Below are 15,013 nucleotides of genomic sequence, written 5' to 3' on the forward strand. Positions count from 1 at the left end.
AAAAGAGGTTTAAATGCCAGATAATATCATTAATCTGTTAACATTACCAAATTTGGCATTGCTATTATTCATCTATGAATAAAACAAAAACGTTAAAAATAATGAAAGTGGTTTAAGATAACATAACCTAATAAATCATAGAAACATATTCTTATTCATAAATGTAATAGAAAAGTAAAATCTATTGGGAAAACGACTGGGCAATTTTAAGCTGCTTTTGACTCTCGTGCAAGTCTTACTTTGCAAGTCCTCCAATTATGGTTAACATATTGATTGCAACTTGTGCACATTCTGGTTTTTTTCTTTGCAGCTGCAACGGCTTTCTCAATAGCACTAACCATTCTTTTCTTAGTTCCACTACCTTTGGTATGTATAGATGCAGGTGGATGGATATTTATTTCATCAGGAATGTTGCGTATTCCAAGCATCCGAATAATTTCTTCTTCATCGTTATCAGATGATGTTTGGTTGGAACTGCCAAACTCCATTGCTGCCTGCTTCAACGTACGTGTTTTTTCAACAAATTCCAACAATTTCTCTTTGCTTCTTTTGAAATGATCCAAGCAGTATTCAATATTGTTGTATACCTTTGTTAGAATTTTAAAGGTGTCATCTTCTATTTCCATGGCAACATGTTTCATGGCAAGCAAATAGCTGGAAATTGCATCCCTTCTCCATCTTCTTAGAATATACTGCTCTGGAATCTCTTCAATATGGTTGTTTTTCAATACAGCAAAAATATGACGACACAAAATGCCAGTACGTATGAAGTGATTGCATGAACATTTAACTTTTTTTTCAAGCAACTTTAGTTCAACCTACATTGTATAATAAAAATAATGTATGTTAGTAACTGATTGAAGTAACATATTAGTTGGTGGTTATTGCATAATATTGAAAAAAATATATGTAATTTAAAAATAATGATATAATATACGTGTATGATGACTAATGAAAAGCGTTTAAACGATGAATATAACCTTGCATTTTATCTTCAACTGTTTGCTCTTATCCGTTTGTGTAATCATAACAACTTGCGACCCATTAATCTTTTCAACACTGTCGATAGAACAGTACCAGGATGCTTTAAATATTTCCTTTTTGACCTCATAGAAATTTTTTTTAGTGTAAACCGCAGCTGCATGTTCTAGTAAGCCGCTTGGAAGCGTCATTTCATGCTTTGCATTTTTTGTATCATGTTCTAGTTTCTGTTGAGCATTTCGTTGCTTTCCAATTGCGGTGTCGTAGTTCGTCATGAAATAGATAATCAAATTACCAGAGTTAGAGTATTTATTAAAAAATGAGTTCACGCTTTCAGACCTTGAAGTAGTTTTCATCAGACCGTGTAGTGGCATGTCTTTAAAATAGGCTGGAATCCAAAGTTTTCGATTCCTCTACATGTCTTTGAACCATCTTTTGTCCTATAGTTTGAATTTTCTCATAAGCAGTTTCCACCTTGATTCAAACACTTCAGGCTCGATATAGACATTCCAAACAAGCTTTGTAAAATGCTTACGAAAATTAGTGTTTTTCAAAAAATCGGCTGAAACCTAAAAAAAAATAGAAATTTATTAGATTAACTATGAATAAACAATATGTATGCTAATCGTTATTAAAAATATGTAAAACTGTGTAAATCATTGATGAATAAAACATGTTGCGTGTTAACTTAGACCAAAATATACACACCTTGGCTTGTAGTTTTTTCATAATGTGCCACATACATAAACGATGATTAGAAGTAGGAAATATTGCTTCAACGGCCTGTAGAATTGCTGGATCTTGGTCTGTTAACACTAATTGAGGGTGTTTTACATGTGCTTTCAAAAAAGCTTCGAGCAACCAACGATAAGATTCTATTGACTCGTTGCTTAACAAACCTACCCCAATGTTTATTGAACGTTTGTGGTTATCAATGGCTGTAAACGGCACAAAAATCATTCCATACTTGTATCAAAAAGGTAATTAAAAACAGATTCAATATTGATTACAAAGTCAAAAAAACATCAATATTCATACTTAAATAAAAAAAAATGTGTAATGAGTATAAGAGCATACTTATTTGTTTGGAATGTAGCATCAAATGATATCACATCTCCAAACTCCTTGTAATATAACTTATCGGTTTCATCCACCCAAAACATTGTGTTTAACACACTATCAACACATTTATACTCAAATGTGTAATTATGTAACTAATCTTTCCTCATGTTCATTTTGTCAACAACCAGCTGTGCATCCTTGTCACCTATAATGTTTCCCACCTTCCTTCTGAAATTTATATAATCAATTGCTTCAGGGCCAATGTTTTCATAACCTCCTTGCAAACTAGCTTGTAACTTGTGTGCCTTTGTTGCACCAATGTTAGATGTTGAAGAACGCACTATAAACTCCTTGTCTTTATAACTAAGTCGTCATGCACGTTTGGAATACCGTCTTTCTTCTTTAGTCTCTAGGGGGTGGTTGTGATTCTCTTCAAACTCATATATTTTACAAGCATTAGTTTGCATATGTAACCTTTCAAACTTTATCAATGCCTTGCAGTCCGTAATTTTGAAGTTTGAGTTTCATTTATTCCTTCCACTCCCCTCAGGATCCAAAGTGTCAGTTGATCTGTTAGGTATTTTACCCATTTTGTTGCACACTACATACCTTTTTTTAATGGTTTTGTAACCAAACCTCGTTACTGTATTTAACCTGACACCAAAACCTGCTTTATCTGCATATAATTTATACATTTCAACCGCCTCCTCTAATGATTGATATATAGCATCTACATCTGGCATAAAATCTTTAGGAACAATAGGTTTCCACAACTTGGTTTTCCCACCAGGCGAGTCAACAACATTACTATTGAATGATTCCTCTTCAGAATCAGTTCGATTTGTACCTGTTTTTAAGACAACAAAAAACAATAATGCGACATGCAAGACATGATATAAATTTCTATGAATTACGTATACATAAACTACAGAACTTTATAATCATAATAAACGTCTGTGAAACAATAACCAGAGTTGAATTGTTTACTTATTTGAGTCGTATTAACGCATAATCACCAATGATTATCAAACTTAATCAACATTGTATTAAACTTAAGAAAAAATCACCAACGAGGGACTCCTGTACAACGATATGTGATATAAACCAGCATTACGTAATTAATACATGCAACGTATATGACTAATCATATACAAATATGTACTCCGGTCTTATTCAACATATACAAAAATTCAATAACTATTGAAAAACACGATCTGTATTTACAAAATATTGACATTGTTTTCATTATTTACCTTCACTCGCATAATCAGATAATTGATTTCTTCCGTTTTATTGATCATCAGAATTATAGAAATCGTCGTCATCATATTCATTACAGTTGATTTCTTCTTCGCCATATTGATCATCATCTTATGTATCATCGCTACTGTAATCAAAACAGTCCGACATCGATATTGATTTGAATCACGAATGGTATACTGTGTTGTTATCTTCAAACGTAAATGATTAACAATATACAAAATTCGACTGAAATCCCGATTGCTATACTCGAAATCGTCCCTGGAAATCGTATCTTCAATTCAATATCTCCTTGAACGATAACTATGGAATATCCCTTAATTATAGGAAAATATTAATGGATAATATATTGATTATTAATTGTATTATATTAATTAAAAAATAGATTAAATACAAATTTACTTAAATACCCTAATAAAATGATTGCCTGATAAGTGTTATTGCGTTCTCAACCTTTTAGGCGTTCTGATTTGATCCTACTCCAATATATATATATATATATATATATATATATATATATATATATATATATATATATATATATATATATATATATATATATATATATATATATATATATATATATAGGTTGAAATTTTCTCAGATCTATTGTGTGCTAAAATGCACCAATAAGAATTGGGAAATCTTCATAAAAGTCCCAATATTTACGGAAAAGTTACACTTTAGTCCTAAGATTTTTTTTTTGAACGAAAAAGTCCCGAAAACCGGCAAAAATTTACAGTTTGACCCTTTTTGACCGGTTGAAACCGGTACCAAATTAATTTGGGACTATTTCGTAAACTAATCCAAAATATTGGGACTTTTCTGTAAACAAAAAATATTAGGACTTTTCTGTAAACAAAAATATTAGGACTTTTCTACAAACAGAACCATTATTATTATTATTATTATTATTATTATTATTATTATTATTAAAGAAATATAAATAAGAATACTATTTTTTGAACTTGTTAGTATTAATATTATTACTAATACATATAAATGAATTTAAGTGAAAAAAAAATAATATTAATGACATTGTTTAAGGGTGAATGTGGAGGAGATGTTGATGCTTTTAGCATTGAAATCATAAATGTTTGCTTGTATATTTTTACTTTGTTATGGTCATTTCACATTTGTTGTTATTGTTTTCAATTCAGAATAATAATACGTAACAATTTAAAAGAAGTTACATATTTGTAAAATTATTTATAAATAATTTAAGCTAGAAGGATTTCTCACTTTGTATATAAAAATGTTTAAGGTGGAAGGATTATTTTTCAAATTCAACAGATCCACTACAAACATCTACATAGGTAGCCCATATCAAAATTCAAAAATATTAATTACAATATCTTGTTTAATAAAAAGTAATAGGACATGTTTTTTGGATTAATACTTTTAAATTTTGATTAACACTTTTGAATTATTCCTATTACTTTTTATTAAACAAAATATTGTAATTAATACTTTTGAATTTTGATATGGGTAACCTATGCAGATGTTTGTAGTGGATTTGTTGGATTTGGAAAGTAATTCTTCTACCTTAAACAATTTTATATACAAAGTGAGATTAAACTATTAATATGCAACTTCTTTCAAATTGTTAAGTATTAATATTCTAAATTGAAAACAATAATAACAAATATGAAATGACCATATACAAAGTAAAAATATACAAGCAGACATTCACGATTTCAATGCTAAAAGCATCACCATCTCCTTCACCTCAACCCTTAAACAATGTCATTAATATTAGTTTTTCATTTAATGCATTTATATGTATTAGTAACAATATTAATAATAACAAGTTCAAAAAATAGTATTCTTATTTATATAATAATAATAATAATAATAATAATAATAATAAAGGTTCTATTTGTAGAAAAGTCCTAATATTTTTGTTTACAGAAAAGTCCTAATATTTTTCGTTTACAGAAAAATCCCAATATTTTGGATTAGTTTATGAAATAGTCCCAAATTAATTTGGTACCGGTTTCAACCGATCAAAAAGGGTCAAACTGCAAATTTTTGCCGGTTTTCAGGACTTTTTCGTTCAAAAAAAAAATATTGGGACTAAAGTGTAACTTTTCTGTAAATATTGGGACTTTTCTGAAGATTTCCCATAAGAATTTAATAAAAATTATATGTATATTAAATAATATTCATACTTATAATTCTTTTTATGGAAACTAATTAAACTTTTCATTAATGAACAATAATATTCTTTCAGAATTAATTTGTATCTACAAGAATGAGAGTGCATTCTAGCAGAATGGGAGTGTATTATAGCAGAATTCACTTTCGTTGTTCATATTCAATGCAACTTTATTGTATTTTAACCGAGTGAGTCCTAGAACAAAAAACGAACCCATACATAAAAACCTAAATGCGAATTCATTCTGAAAGAATGTTATTGTTGATATCAATAACGGATTTAATTAGTTTTCATAGAAAGATAATTATAATTATGGATATCATTTACTATACATACAATTATAGAAATCATTTAATTTATATCTTTATTTAATTAAATAATTATTTAATTTTACTGAATTTCTATTAGTGCATTGTAACACACAATAAATACAAGAAACACATTAACCTAGCCCATATACATATATATATATATATATATATATATATATATATATATATATATATATATATATATAACATTTTTATAACATACAACAACCATTTTTATAACATAAAATAAAAAATATACAATAATCTGAATAGTATACAAAACTTGTTATATTATATTATTGAAAAATCTGTCATCATGCTTGAAGAATATATATATATATATATATATATATATATATATATATATATATATATATATATAGAGAGAGAGAGAGAGAGAGAGAGAGAGAGAGAGAGAGGTTCAAATATTTTTCACATCTATTGTGTGCTAGAATGCACCAATAGGAATTTAGTATTAGTTATATATATATTAAATGCTATCCATACTTATAACTCATTTTTATGGAAACTAATTAAATTCGTCATTAATGTTAACAATAACATTCTTTCAGAATAAATTCATATCTAGAAGAATGAGAGTGTATTGCAGCAGAATGAGAGCGTATTCTAGTAGAATACACTCTCGTTCTTCATATTTCATACAACTTTATTGTATTTTAAGTGATTGAGTATTGAAACAAAGTACGAACTCATATATATAAAAACCTCAATGCAAATTCATTCCGAAAGAATGTTATTGCTGACATTAACGACGAATTTAATTAGTTTCCATAAAAAGAGAATTATAATTATGGATATCATTTAATATACATATAATAATGGAAATAATTTAATATCTATAATTATTTAATTAAATAATTATTTAATTTACTAAATTTCTATTGGTGTATTGTAGCACACAATAAATGTGAAAAACAAAATAACCTTGCCCTATATATATATATATATATATATATATATATATATATATATATATATATATATATAGAGAGAGAGAGAGAGAGAGAGGTGAGTTCAATTGAGAAAATAAAAAAGGTTGAGAATGGGGGAATCATTCTCAGCTACTCATTTATCTAAGCATAAAAAGACACGGTGGCAAACTTGTAAATATGTTAATAACCTTCAATGTCAAATACGTAACTATAGAGAATTCGATAACAGTTCGTTAATCCTCAAAATTTCTCCTCCAACCTTCAATAATCATCCAAATTTCTTCAACTAAATCATCATCAATGTCATCCAATGTTAATCAATCATCAATATTCGTAGATGGGAGGTTCGTCGTTCAAGACAAATTCGCAACCCAAATTCACCAATTTTATCGATTTGTTAAATTTGGAACTGGAATTTCCCAGATTCGCAAACGAAATCAGTTGGAATCAGAATTTCTTCGTTGTTCATGAAATTGGAATCGGAGTTCTTAACTCGCAGTCACGGTCGACATTGAAGGACTCAGAATCGGTACTCACATGTTCCCAATCGGATTTTCGGAAATCAAAATCAAAATGAGAAATCGACCAGACATAGGTGTCGCATCTGAAGTCGAAATCGGAAGTATATGATGATTTGGAATTGATAACTTGATGTTTTTAACATTTTTAAAATAGTTAACTTGTATGCACTCCAACTGTTTGATGAAATGCATAAACTAAATTACCACGTTATATTCATATATGAATATGTTTTCTCACTTGAATCAGTATATGATTATTAAAATAAAAAAACGAATATGCAAGTATGTATGTTATTCATATGTGAATAACATTTAAAAATTATATATATTTGTGAAAACATATTGTAATATTCATATGTGAATATACTGTGTAATATTCATAGGTGAATATATCATCTAATATTCACAAGTGAATATACTATGTATTATTCACATGTGATATACCATGTAATATTATGTAATATTCAGATATGAAAATATTATTTAATATTCATAAGTGAATATATCATCTAATATTCACAAGTGAATATACTATGTAATATTCACAAGTGAATGAATCGTCTAATATTTAAATATGAATATACTATGTTTAGTATATGTTATATTCATATATGAATGATACTTAAAATGTAAAAAAAAAATTAATCATAGTTTTTATTCATAAATGAATAACGAATGTACTGTAGAAAAAACTTGATTCATTTTTATTCACTTATGAATAACGATAGCTGAAAATATATATATATATATATATATATATATATATATATAAATTATTTTATTTTAAAACTATATCAATATGGATATCTATTTGTAGAGAATAAAAAATCATGAATTTTGGTATATTTAAAATAATTTTTCGATAAAAATAGCTTTTAAAAATTAAAAAAACGAAAAAGACTATGTTTTTGTATATATATTAAGGTAATTATTAGCATAGTTTAAGGAAATATGTTTTGTTGGAAAAAACATGTCTATTCTTTTCCCATTTCCGCTGGTACGACAGAGACTTTTACGGCAAAAATAAATGAGTGGCTGAGAATGATTCCCCTATTCTCAACTTTTTTTTTTCTCAATTGAACTCTCCCCTATATATATATATATATATATATATATATATATATATATATATATATATATATATATATATATATATATATATATATATATATATATATATATATATATATATATATATAACGGATCCAAAAAATTTGCTCATTGAGGGCATTTATATAGTTATATATGGTTGGCCTGAGTCAATGGTCAACGTAATTAAATCCGACTAAAATATCTAGTTTTAATTCTAATTTAAAGAAATAATCCACAAAACAATTAACTTTTTCGTTACAATGATCAAAAACCAAACAAAAATCTTATGGTTGATTCATGGTTCCCAAAGGAATCAAAGGAATTGGAATGAAAAAAATTCATTTCCATCAACAAATCAAAATATTAAATTATGTAACTAACTTAGATTATCATTTCTATTCCTTTTATCTGTTATTAAGAATACAAAATTAATATTCCAAACTTTTTTATGTAACAATTTACAATTACATATGTGCTTCAAACCAATTGCCTTTTGATATATTTGATTATTTTTTATAAACAAAACACAAATAAGCTAGGAGTATGCAGTAAAGACAAAATAATAATGCTTATATAATTTTTTGAAGTCGTGTATGAAACAAAAAAAAAAAAGTATAAAGCCTCTAGGCTCAAGTAGCTTTGTAAATGGGCTAGTATATAAGTTTATAGAGGTAGAGGGCCTATTAATTTACAGTCCAGTTGACAGCCGTTTGGGCTTTGGGGCAGCGTATCGGCGGATCTCCCCCCTCTTGGCATCTTCTTTGTGTTGCCTGTAATTGAAAGAATGGCGGAAATTGGAGCCTCAAGTTCCCGCCATTTTTCTCTCTACAAGCTCTCTCTTTTTCTCTACAACTTCTCTCTCTCTCTCTCTCTCTCTCTCTCTCTCTCTCTTGACGTCGTTACCTAACGCTGCAATATCTCCATGGCGGAAACACCGAAGAAGCTTAGGCAAACCACACAAAGAGCACTCAACTCGTCTCCAAAAACTCCCATTCCTCAAACACCACAAACCCTAGCATCACCTCGGCGCTGCTCCCGCTTCATTTCTTCACCACTTCAGCCAGGTCAAACCACATCACCTGCGAACACTCCCAAAAGTTCAGTTAATCGAAAAACCAATGTGTTGAAGAAGAAGCTAGACTCAGACGATTCGATCAAGGACGATGATGAGTTTTCACCTGTGTCTCCTGATAGGACCGAGACGAAGAAGAGGAAAAGTAGATTTGAGAATGTAGCTGTCGAAATAAAAGCTAAGGTTTCGAGAAATGATAAACAGAAGGGGAAGAAGAAAGATTCCACAAAACCCAAACGGAGAGTATATTATAAGAAGGTGTCTTATGACGGGGGATTGTTTTCAGTTGGAGACGATGTGTATGTGAAGAGGAGAGAGGATGCGAGCTCAGACGATGACGACCCTGAAATTGAGGAGTGCAGGGTGTGTTTCAAGGCTGGCCGACTTTTAATGATCGAGTGTGATGATTGTTTGGGCGGTTTTCATTTGAAATGCTTAAAACCGCCATTGAAAACAGTTCCTGAAGGGGATTGGATTTGTGCGTATTGTGAGGCGAAGAAATTGGGGAAGAAAGTAGAATTACCAGCGGCGCTGAAAGGGAAGAGAAGACGTAGAACTGCAAAAGAAAAGCTTCTTTCAAGCGATTTGTGGGCAGTCCGTATTGAAAGGTACAATTACTCATTTCTGAACTAGAACAACTCGTTTTACCCTTTTGTCATTTTCAACCAGACATCTGGTGTTCTAATTCATGGAGTTTATCAGTTTATGGAAAGATGTCGATGGTAGCTACTGGTTTCGGGGTCAATGGTATATGATTCCCGAGGAAACATCTGCAGGCAGACAGCCACATAATCTGAAACGGGAGCTATATAGAACCAATGACTTTGCTGATAATGAGGTAATGCGTCTTCTCAGTTGTACTGTTGTAGGTTGATAACTTTGTGTATCTTCATTATTGCTTACATTGTTCTTTTGAGTGTCGTCTAGATGGAAACTATCCTTCGCCATTGTTATGTCATGTCTCCAAATGAATATGCCAAGGCTGGAAATGAAGGTGATGATGTGTTCTTATGTGAATACGAATACGATGTGAAGTGGCATAGCTTCAAGCGAATTGCTGAAATAGCAAACAATGAAGAGGTAAGTAATTTAAAGAATTAAGAAATTTGAAGATATCAGAAGACTTGACCACTTCTGATTTTTTAGGATGATGAAGAAGCTGAACATGATGAAGATTGGAGTTGTGATGAAGATTCAGATTCTGAGACTGATGATGACATGGAATATGAAAAGGAAGATACATATAAATCAACACCAACTCACAAAATGGCTGCTGCAGTAAGGATACTTCTTTTATCATCCCTCTTTTTAATCATGTTCTTGATTAAATTTTTAAGATAAATTACTTTCTATTATGCAGAACTCACGAAAGGGCTGCACCTTTGGACTTCAGAAAATTGGGACAAAAAGAATCCCAGAGCATGTGAGATCTCACAAGCAGACTGAACTTGAAAAGGCAAAAGCAACACTTCTGCTAGCAACTTTACCTAAATCTTTGCCTTGTAGGAACAAGTAAGTGATATTTTAGGTGATTTGATTTGATTTGATTTGATTTAGTCTCATTATCACCACCTAAATTTAATGACTTACATTCTCTTATATTGTAGAGAGATGGAAGAAATATCCACATTTATCAAAGGTGCTATATGTGATGATCAATGTCTAGGTCGTTGCCTTTACATCCATGGTGTTCCTGGAACTGGAAAGGTAAAATTTCTTTGCTGCATAAGTATGATGTTTGACTACATTGTTGAGTTTAATGCATCCCAAATACTAATATGCCCTTATTTACAGACAATGAGTGTGCTTTCTGTGATGCGGGGTCTTCGGTCTGAAGTTGATGCAGGAATTACTAAACCTTACTCCTTTGTGGAGATAAATGGCTTGAAATTGGCTACACCAGAGAATATATACAGAGTACTGACTTGTAGTAACTTTAGATGTTTTTGAATTTTAACTGTTCTACATTATATATCCATTTCCTAAAAGGCTAAAACCAAATTCATGGCTGTTTTCAGGTTATTTATGAAGCTTTGACTGGACATAGGGTCAGCTGGAAAAAAGCTCTAAACTTACTGAATGACAGGTTTACAAATGGGGTCAAAAGCAGCAAAGATGATGATCGCCCTTGTATTCTTCTCATTGATGAACTTGATCTTCTAGTAACAAGAAACCAATCGGTATAAACAACGACTCATAACCATAGATCCAAAATCTTCCCTGGATTGATTCTGATACTTGTTTTTCATAGGTGTTGTACAACATTCTTGATTGGCCTACAAAGCCAAATTCCAAACTTATTATAATTGGAATAGCGAACACCATGGACCTTCCAGAAAAGCTGCTTCCAAGAATTTCAAGCCGAATGGGTATACAAAGGCTTTGTTTTGCTCCATACAACTACATGCAGCTTCAAGAAATCATTGGGTGTCGTCTTAAAGGAATTGATGCATTTGAGAAACAAGCTATTGAGTTTGCTTCAAGAAAGGTCCATATTTACACTAATTGCCATCAAATGGATTTAGCAATTGACTTAAAAAAGAAAATCGACTTACACATACAGTGTATTGTTCTTATGTAGGTTGCAGCAGTTTCAGGAGATGCACGTCGTGCCCTTGAGATATGTCGACGTGCAGCAGAGCTTGCAGACTATCGGGTTAAGAATTCAATTTCGATTCCCAAAGCGGGTAAGAATTGTTGACATATCACGAGTATTCTTAATTTCTTATATTCTACTAAAACATAGTCACATACATAATAAGCTACTAATCGAGCCTAAATTACCATTTTAAGCTTAATACCCAAAAGCCTAATATGTCAAACACACCCAATTATAATACTCCAAGATAAATCCTTAATAATCTTACAAAAACAACTATAGGGATGTTATTCTTTTTCCTATCAAGTCTTATATGTGGTAATGATGTCTGTCTGGATACAGAGCTGTATACATAAGTCTCTTTTCTTATATGCTAAACTAGCAATTATCACAATATTCATCAATTTAATTGTGAGAGGAGCTGAGAGAAAAAGAAGTGCAAATAGGTAAATGGTTAGTGTTTGAATACATTATGTCTGGTTTCTTTTGACTTAATCCATTAAGTCGTTATTTATAGATCAAGTAAAAAAGAAACAACTATATATAGTTATCCAGATTAGGGTGGTGTTTCTTTTTGACTTAATGGACTTGATTTGTAAAAAACTTAAGCTAATCAGACATATATATAAGTGTTTCTTTTTAACTTAATATATTGAACACGTTCATGAACTCTAGGTATTTAGAACTGACTGATTGAAATAAGAACTGAATGATTACTACTTTACTAGTAAATGTTAAGAATTACAACAATTTCATTAGAATTCAAGAGGCTAGTTCTCTCCCTGAGCTTTCACTCTAACAGAAATAAATCCAAGATATCCCTAACCACCTATTTGTACTACGTACTGACCTAATCTATCTAACGAGATAATGATTAATGACCATATTGCCCTTAGTAACTAACTGAAGACAAACTATCAAGACTAAACCCAGGCCTACTTAGAAGTTAGAAGTGTAACATGTGTCTGAGTGGGTAAAGTGGGAAGGTCACTTTAGATTTTCAGATGTTACATTTTCCACTTATACCCTCCTTTTTATTCTCTCTCCATACCTTCTACCTCATCTGCTGCTATCTTTTATCAGATTATATACACCAGCAACATTGTTTTTTTTCTTATGAAGGATTCATTTTTTTTTTCATATTATTATAATGATCCAATATAGTAAAGATTAATGATTACCAAATGCTATAAAGGAACATTGAAAAAAATGAAGGGAATTTTAGTTCTAAATTTGAGTTTATACTATGCTAAGGTTGGTATAATTTTGATGTTCGACAAATTGTTTGATTAATGAGTACGTTTGTGAGCTTGATAAAAAGTCTTTGAAATTAGATGTTACTAATCGACAGACATTGGTTTATGTTTGTTTGATTTAACATGATACACATTTGATTGTTTTTTTTATCTGTTTGATCCTCAATATGTTTATACTTCAGGTATGCAATAAAATGGTGATTCGAACAATTTAGATTTTTAATTTTTTAATGAGATCATTTACAATGGTTATCAAATAAATGGTCATTTGTTATTTGACAATTTTAAATAGAAGGGTAAAATAGTCATTTATTCAGATTCCGACATTGCGTTCATTTCAAAAAAGAAACAATATTTACAGAAACACTTTATCCACACATATATCATTATTCATTCGGTACGCTTTATTAATTCATCAATTCAAGACTTAATATGCAAAAAAAGAAACAAGGCCTAAGTTCTTAACACATTAAGTCCATTATGTCAAAAATAAACAGCCCCTTATCTATCAACCTATATCATTATATACCACAAACACTATATAAAACAAAATATGTGAAAATGTGATTTCTTCATGTAATGTACCTTTATGAAGCATGATTTCTTTCATTAATCTATGGTGGGTGCATGTTTGCAGGAAAAGCCCTTGTAGGTATGGCTGATGTGGAAGCAGCCATACAGGAGATGTTCCAGGCACCTCATATTCAGGTCAGTAATGATGAATTTTTGGTCAAATTTGTAAGCTTATGTCTCTCCAATAAAACCATTATGAATCCTACCATGTCATATAGTTAAAATTCCAATTATGCCCTTTTTCAGGTAATGAGAAATTGTTCTAAACTGAGTAAGGTTTTCTTAGCTGCAATGGTGCATGAGCTTTATAAGACAGGAATGAGTGAAACCACCTTTGAAAAGGTCAGTTTTTTTTTTTTCTTTTCTTTTGATGATTCATAAATCATAGTCTGCATATTTTTCTTTCTATTTTCTCTCTTTTATTTTTCTGATGTTTGTTTTGTGGGTACAGCTGGCGCAAACGGTTTCATGTCTGTGTACAAGCAATGGAATCACATTTCCTGGATGGGACACACTACTGAGAATTGGGTAAGCCAGATTTTTATATTCAAATGTTTATTTGAAATAAAAATTTGTTTTTACATAATTTCAAGATTGTTTCTTTTATTGGCAGGTGTAAGCTTGGTGAATCAAGAATTGTTCTTTGTGAATCAGGGGCGAGTCACAGGTTGCAGAAGTTGCAGCTTAACTTTCCTAGGTTGGTTATTGTAATTACCTTTAGGATTAAAAAGATTTTATATCAATTAACTTTTTATAAACGTTCTGATTTTTTTTTATGGTGGAATGAATGGCAGTGATGATGTGAGTTTTGCACTCAAGGACAGCAATGAACTACCTTGGTTGACCAAATATATGTGATGTGATACGGAAGGCTATAAGTGATTATGAGTTTAATTTATATCTTTAAATTATTCAACACACCACAGATTTTTAATACATTCTTATTTATTTTTTATGGTTGAAATTTTCTCCACAAATGTTTCTGATTAAGGGTAAGGCTATTTGCCTTGATGTTGTCTGTACTTGAATCATTTGGATATTTTATTTGTTTCTTTTATGGATTATATTTTGATAATAATTTTGTTTTGGTTGCACTTTTTCCATTTAGTATTTCTTTCTTCTTCTTATTATTATTATCAGGAACATTAAGTTGGTAAAAAACTTGAATATTTTTG

At 30.3% G+C, this 15,013-nt stretch overlaps 2 protein-coding genes and 1 non-coding gene across 3 annotated transcripts; 2 read left to right on the top strand and 1 right to left on the bottom strand.

The window, feature by feature from the left end:
- Positions 1–206: 206 nt before the first annotated feature.
- On the bottom strand, positions 207–1,256 carry LOC128132447 (protein FAR1-RELATED SEQUENCE 5-like). Its single transcript, XM_052769024.1, has 2 exons — positions 981–1,256; positions 207–818 (listed from the first exon to the last, which is right to left on the bottom strand). The coding sequence occupies exons 1-2, from the start codon at positions 1,254–1,256 to the stop codon at positions 207–209; spliced, it is 888 nt and encodes a 295-aa protein (XP_052624984.1).
- A 7,851-nt stretch (positions 1,257–9,107) lies between these two features.
- LOC111899851 (origin of replication complex subunit 1A) lies at positions 9,108–14,916 on the top strand. Its single transcript, XM_023895725.3, has 15 exons — positions 9,108–10,018; positions 10,113–10,248; positions 10,338–10,490; positions 10,557–10,688; positions 10,771–10,922; positions 11,018–11,117; positions 11,205–11,327; positions 11,429–11,590; positions 11,662–11,898; positions 11,992–12,097; positions 13,903–13,973; positions 14,085–14,180; positions 14,290–14,366; positions 14,452–14,535; positions 14,633–14,916. The coding sequence occupies exons 1-15, from the start codon at positions 9,261–9,263 to the stop codon at positions 14,694–14,696; spliced, it is 2,451 nt and encodes an 816-aa protein (XP_023751493.1). The 5' UTR covers positions 9,108–9,260; the 3' UTR covers positions 14,697–14,916.
- On the top strand, positions 10,398–10,475 carry LOC111899934 (small nucleolar RNA snoR28). Its single transcript, XR_002853082.1, has one exon. It is a non-coding gene; the product is annotated as a small nucleolar RNA snoR28 (small nucleolar RNA).
- Positions 14,917–15,013: the final 97 nt, after the last annotated feature.

Source organism: Lactuca sativa, chromosome 2 (genome assembly GCF_002870075.4).
Source record: "Lactuca sativa cultivar Salinas chromosome 2, Lsat_Salinas_v11, whole genome shotgun sequence".
Classification (NCBI taxonomy): Eukaryota; Viridiplantae; Streptophyta; class Magnoliopsida; order Asterales; family Asteraceae; genus Lactuca; species Lactuca sativa.

Excerpts from the sequence above, each read along its gene's own strand:
- LOC128132447 (XM_052769024.1), bottom strand. The coding sequence starts at position 1,256 with ATGACGAACTACGACACCGCAATTGGAAAGCAACGAAATGCTCAACAG. Across the intron at positions 819-980 it reads AGTTGAAGATAAAATGCAAG|GTTGAACTAAAGTTGCTTGA; the intron begins GTTATATTCATC and ends TATACAATGTAG.
- LOC111899851 (XM_023895725.3), top strand. The coding sequence starts at position 9,261 with ATGGCGGAAACACCGAAGAAGCTTAGGCAAACCACACAAAGAGCACTC. Across the intron at positions 11,118-11,204 it reads GTGTTCCTGGAACTGGAAAG|ACAATGAGTGTGCTTTCTGT; the intron begins GTAAAATTTCTT and ends CCTTATTTACAG. Across the intron at positions 14,367-14,451 it reads GACACACTACTGAGAATTGG|GTGTAAGCTTGGTGAATCAA; the intron begins GTAAGCCAGATT and ends TTTTATTGGCAG.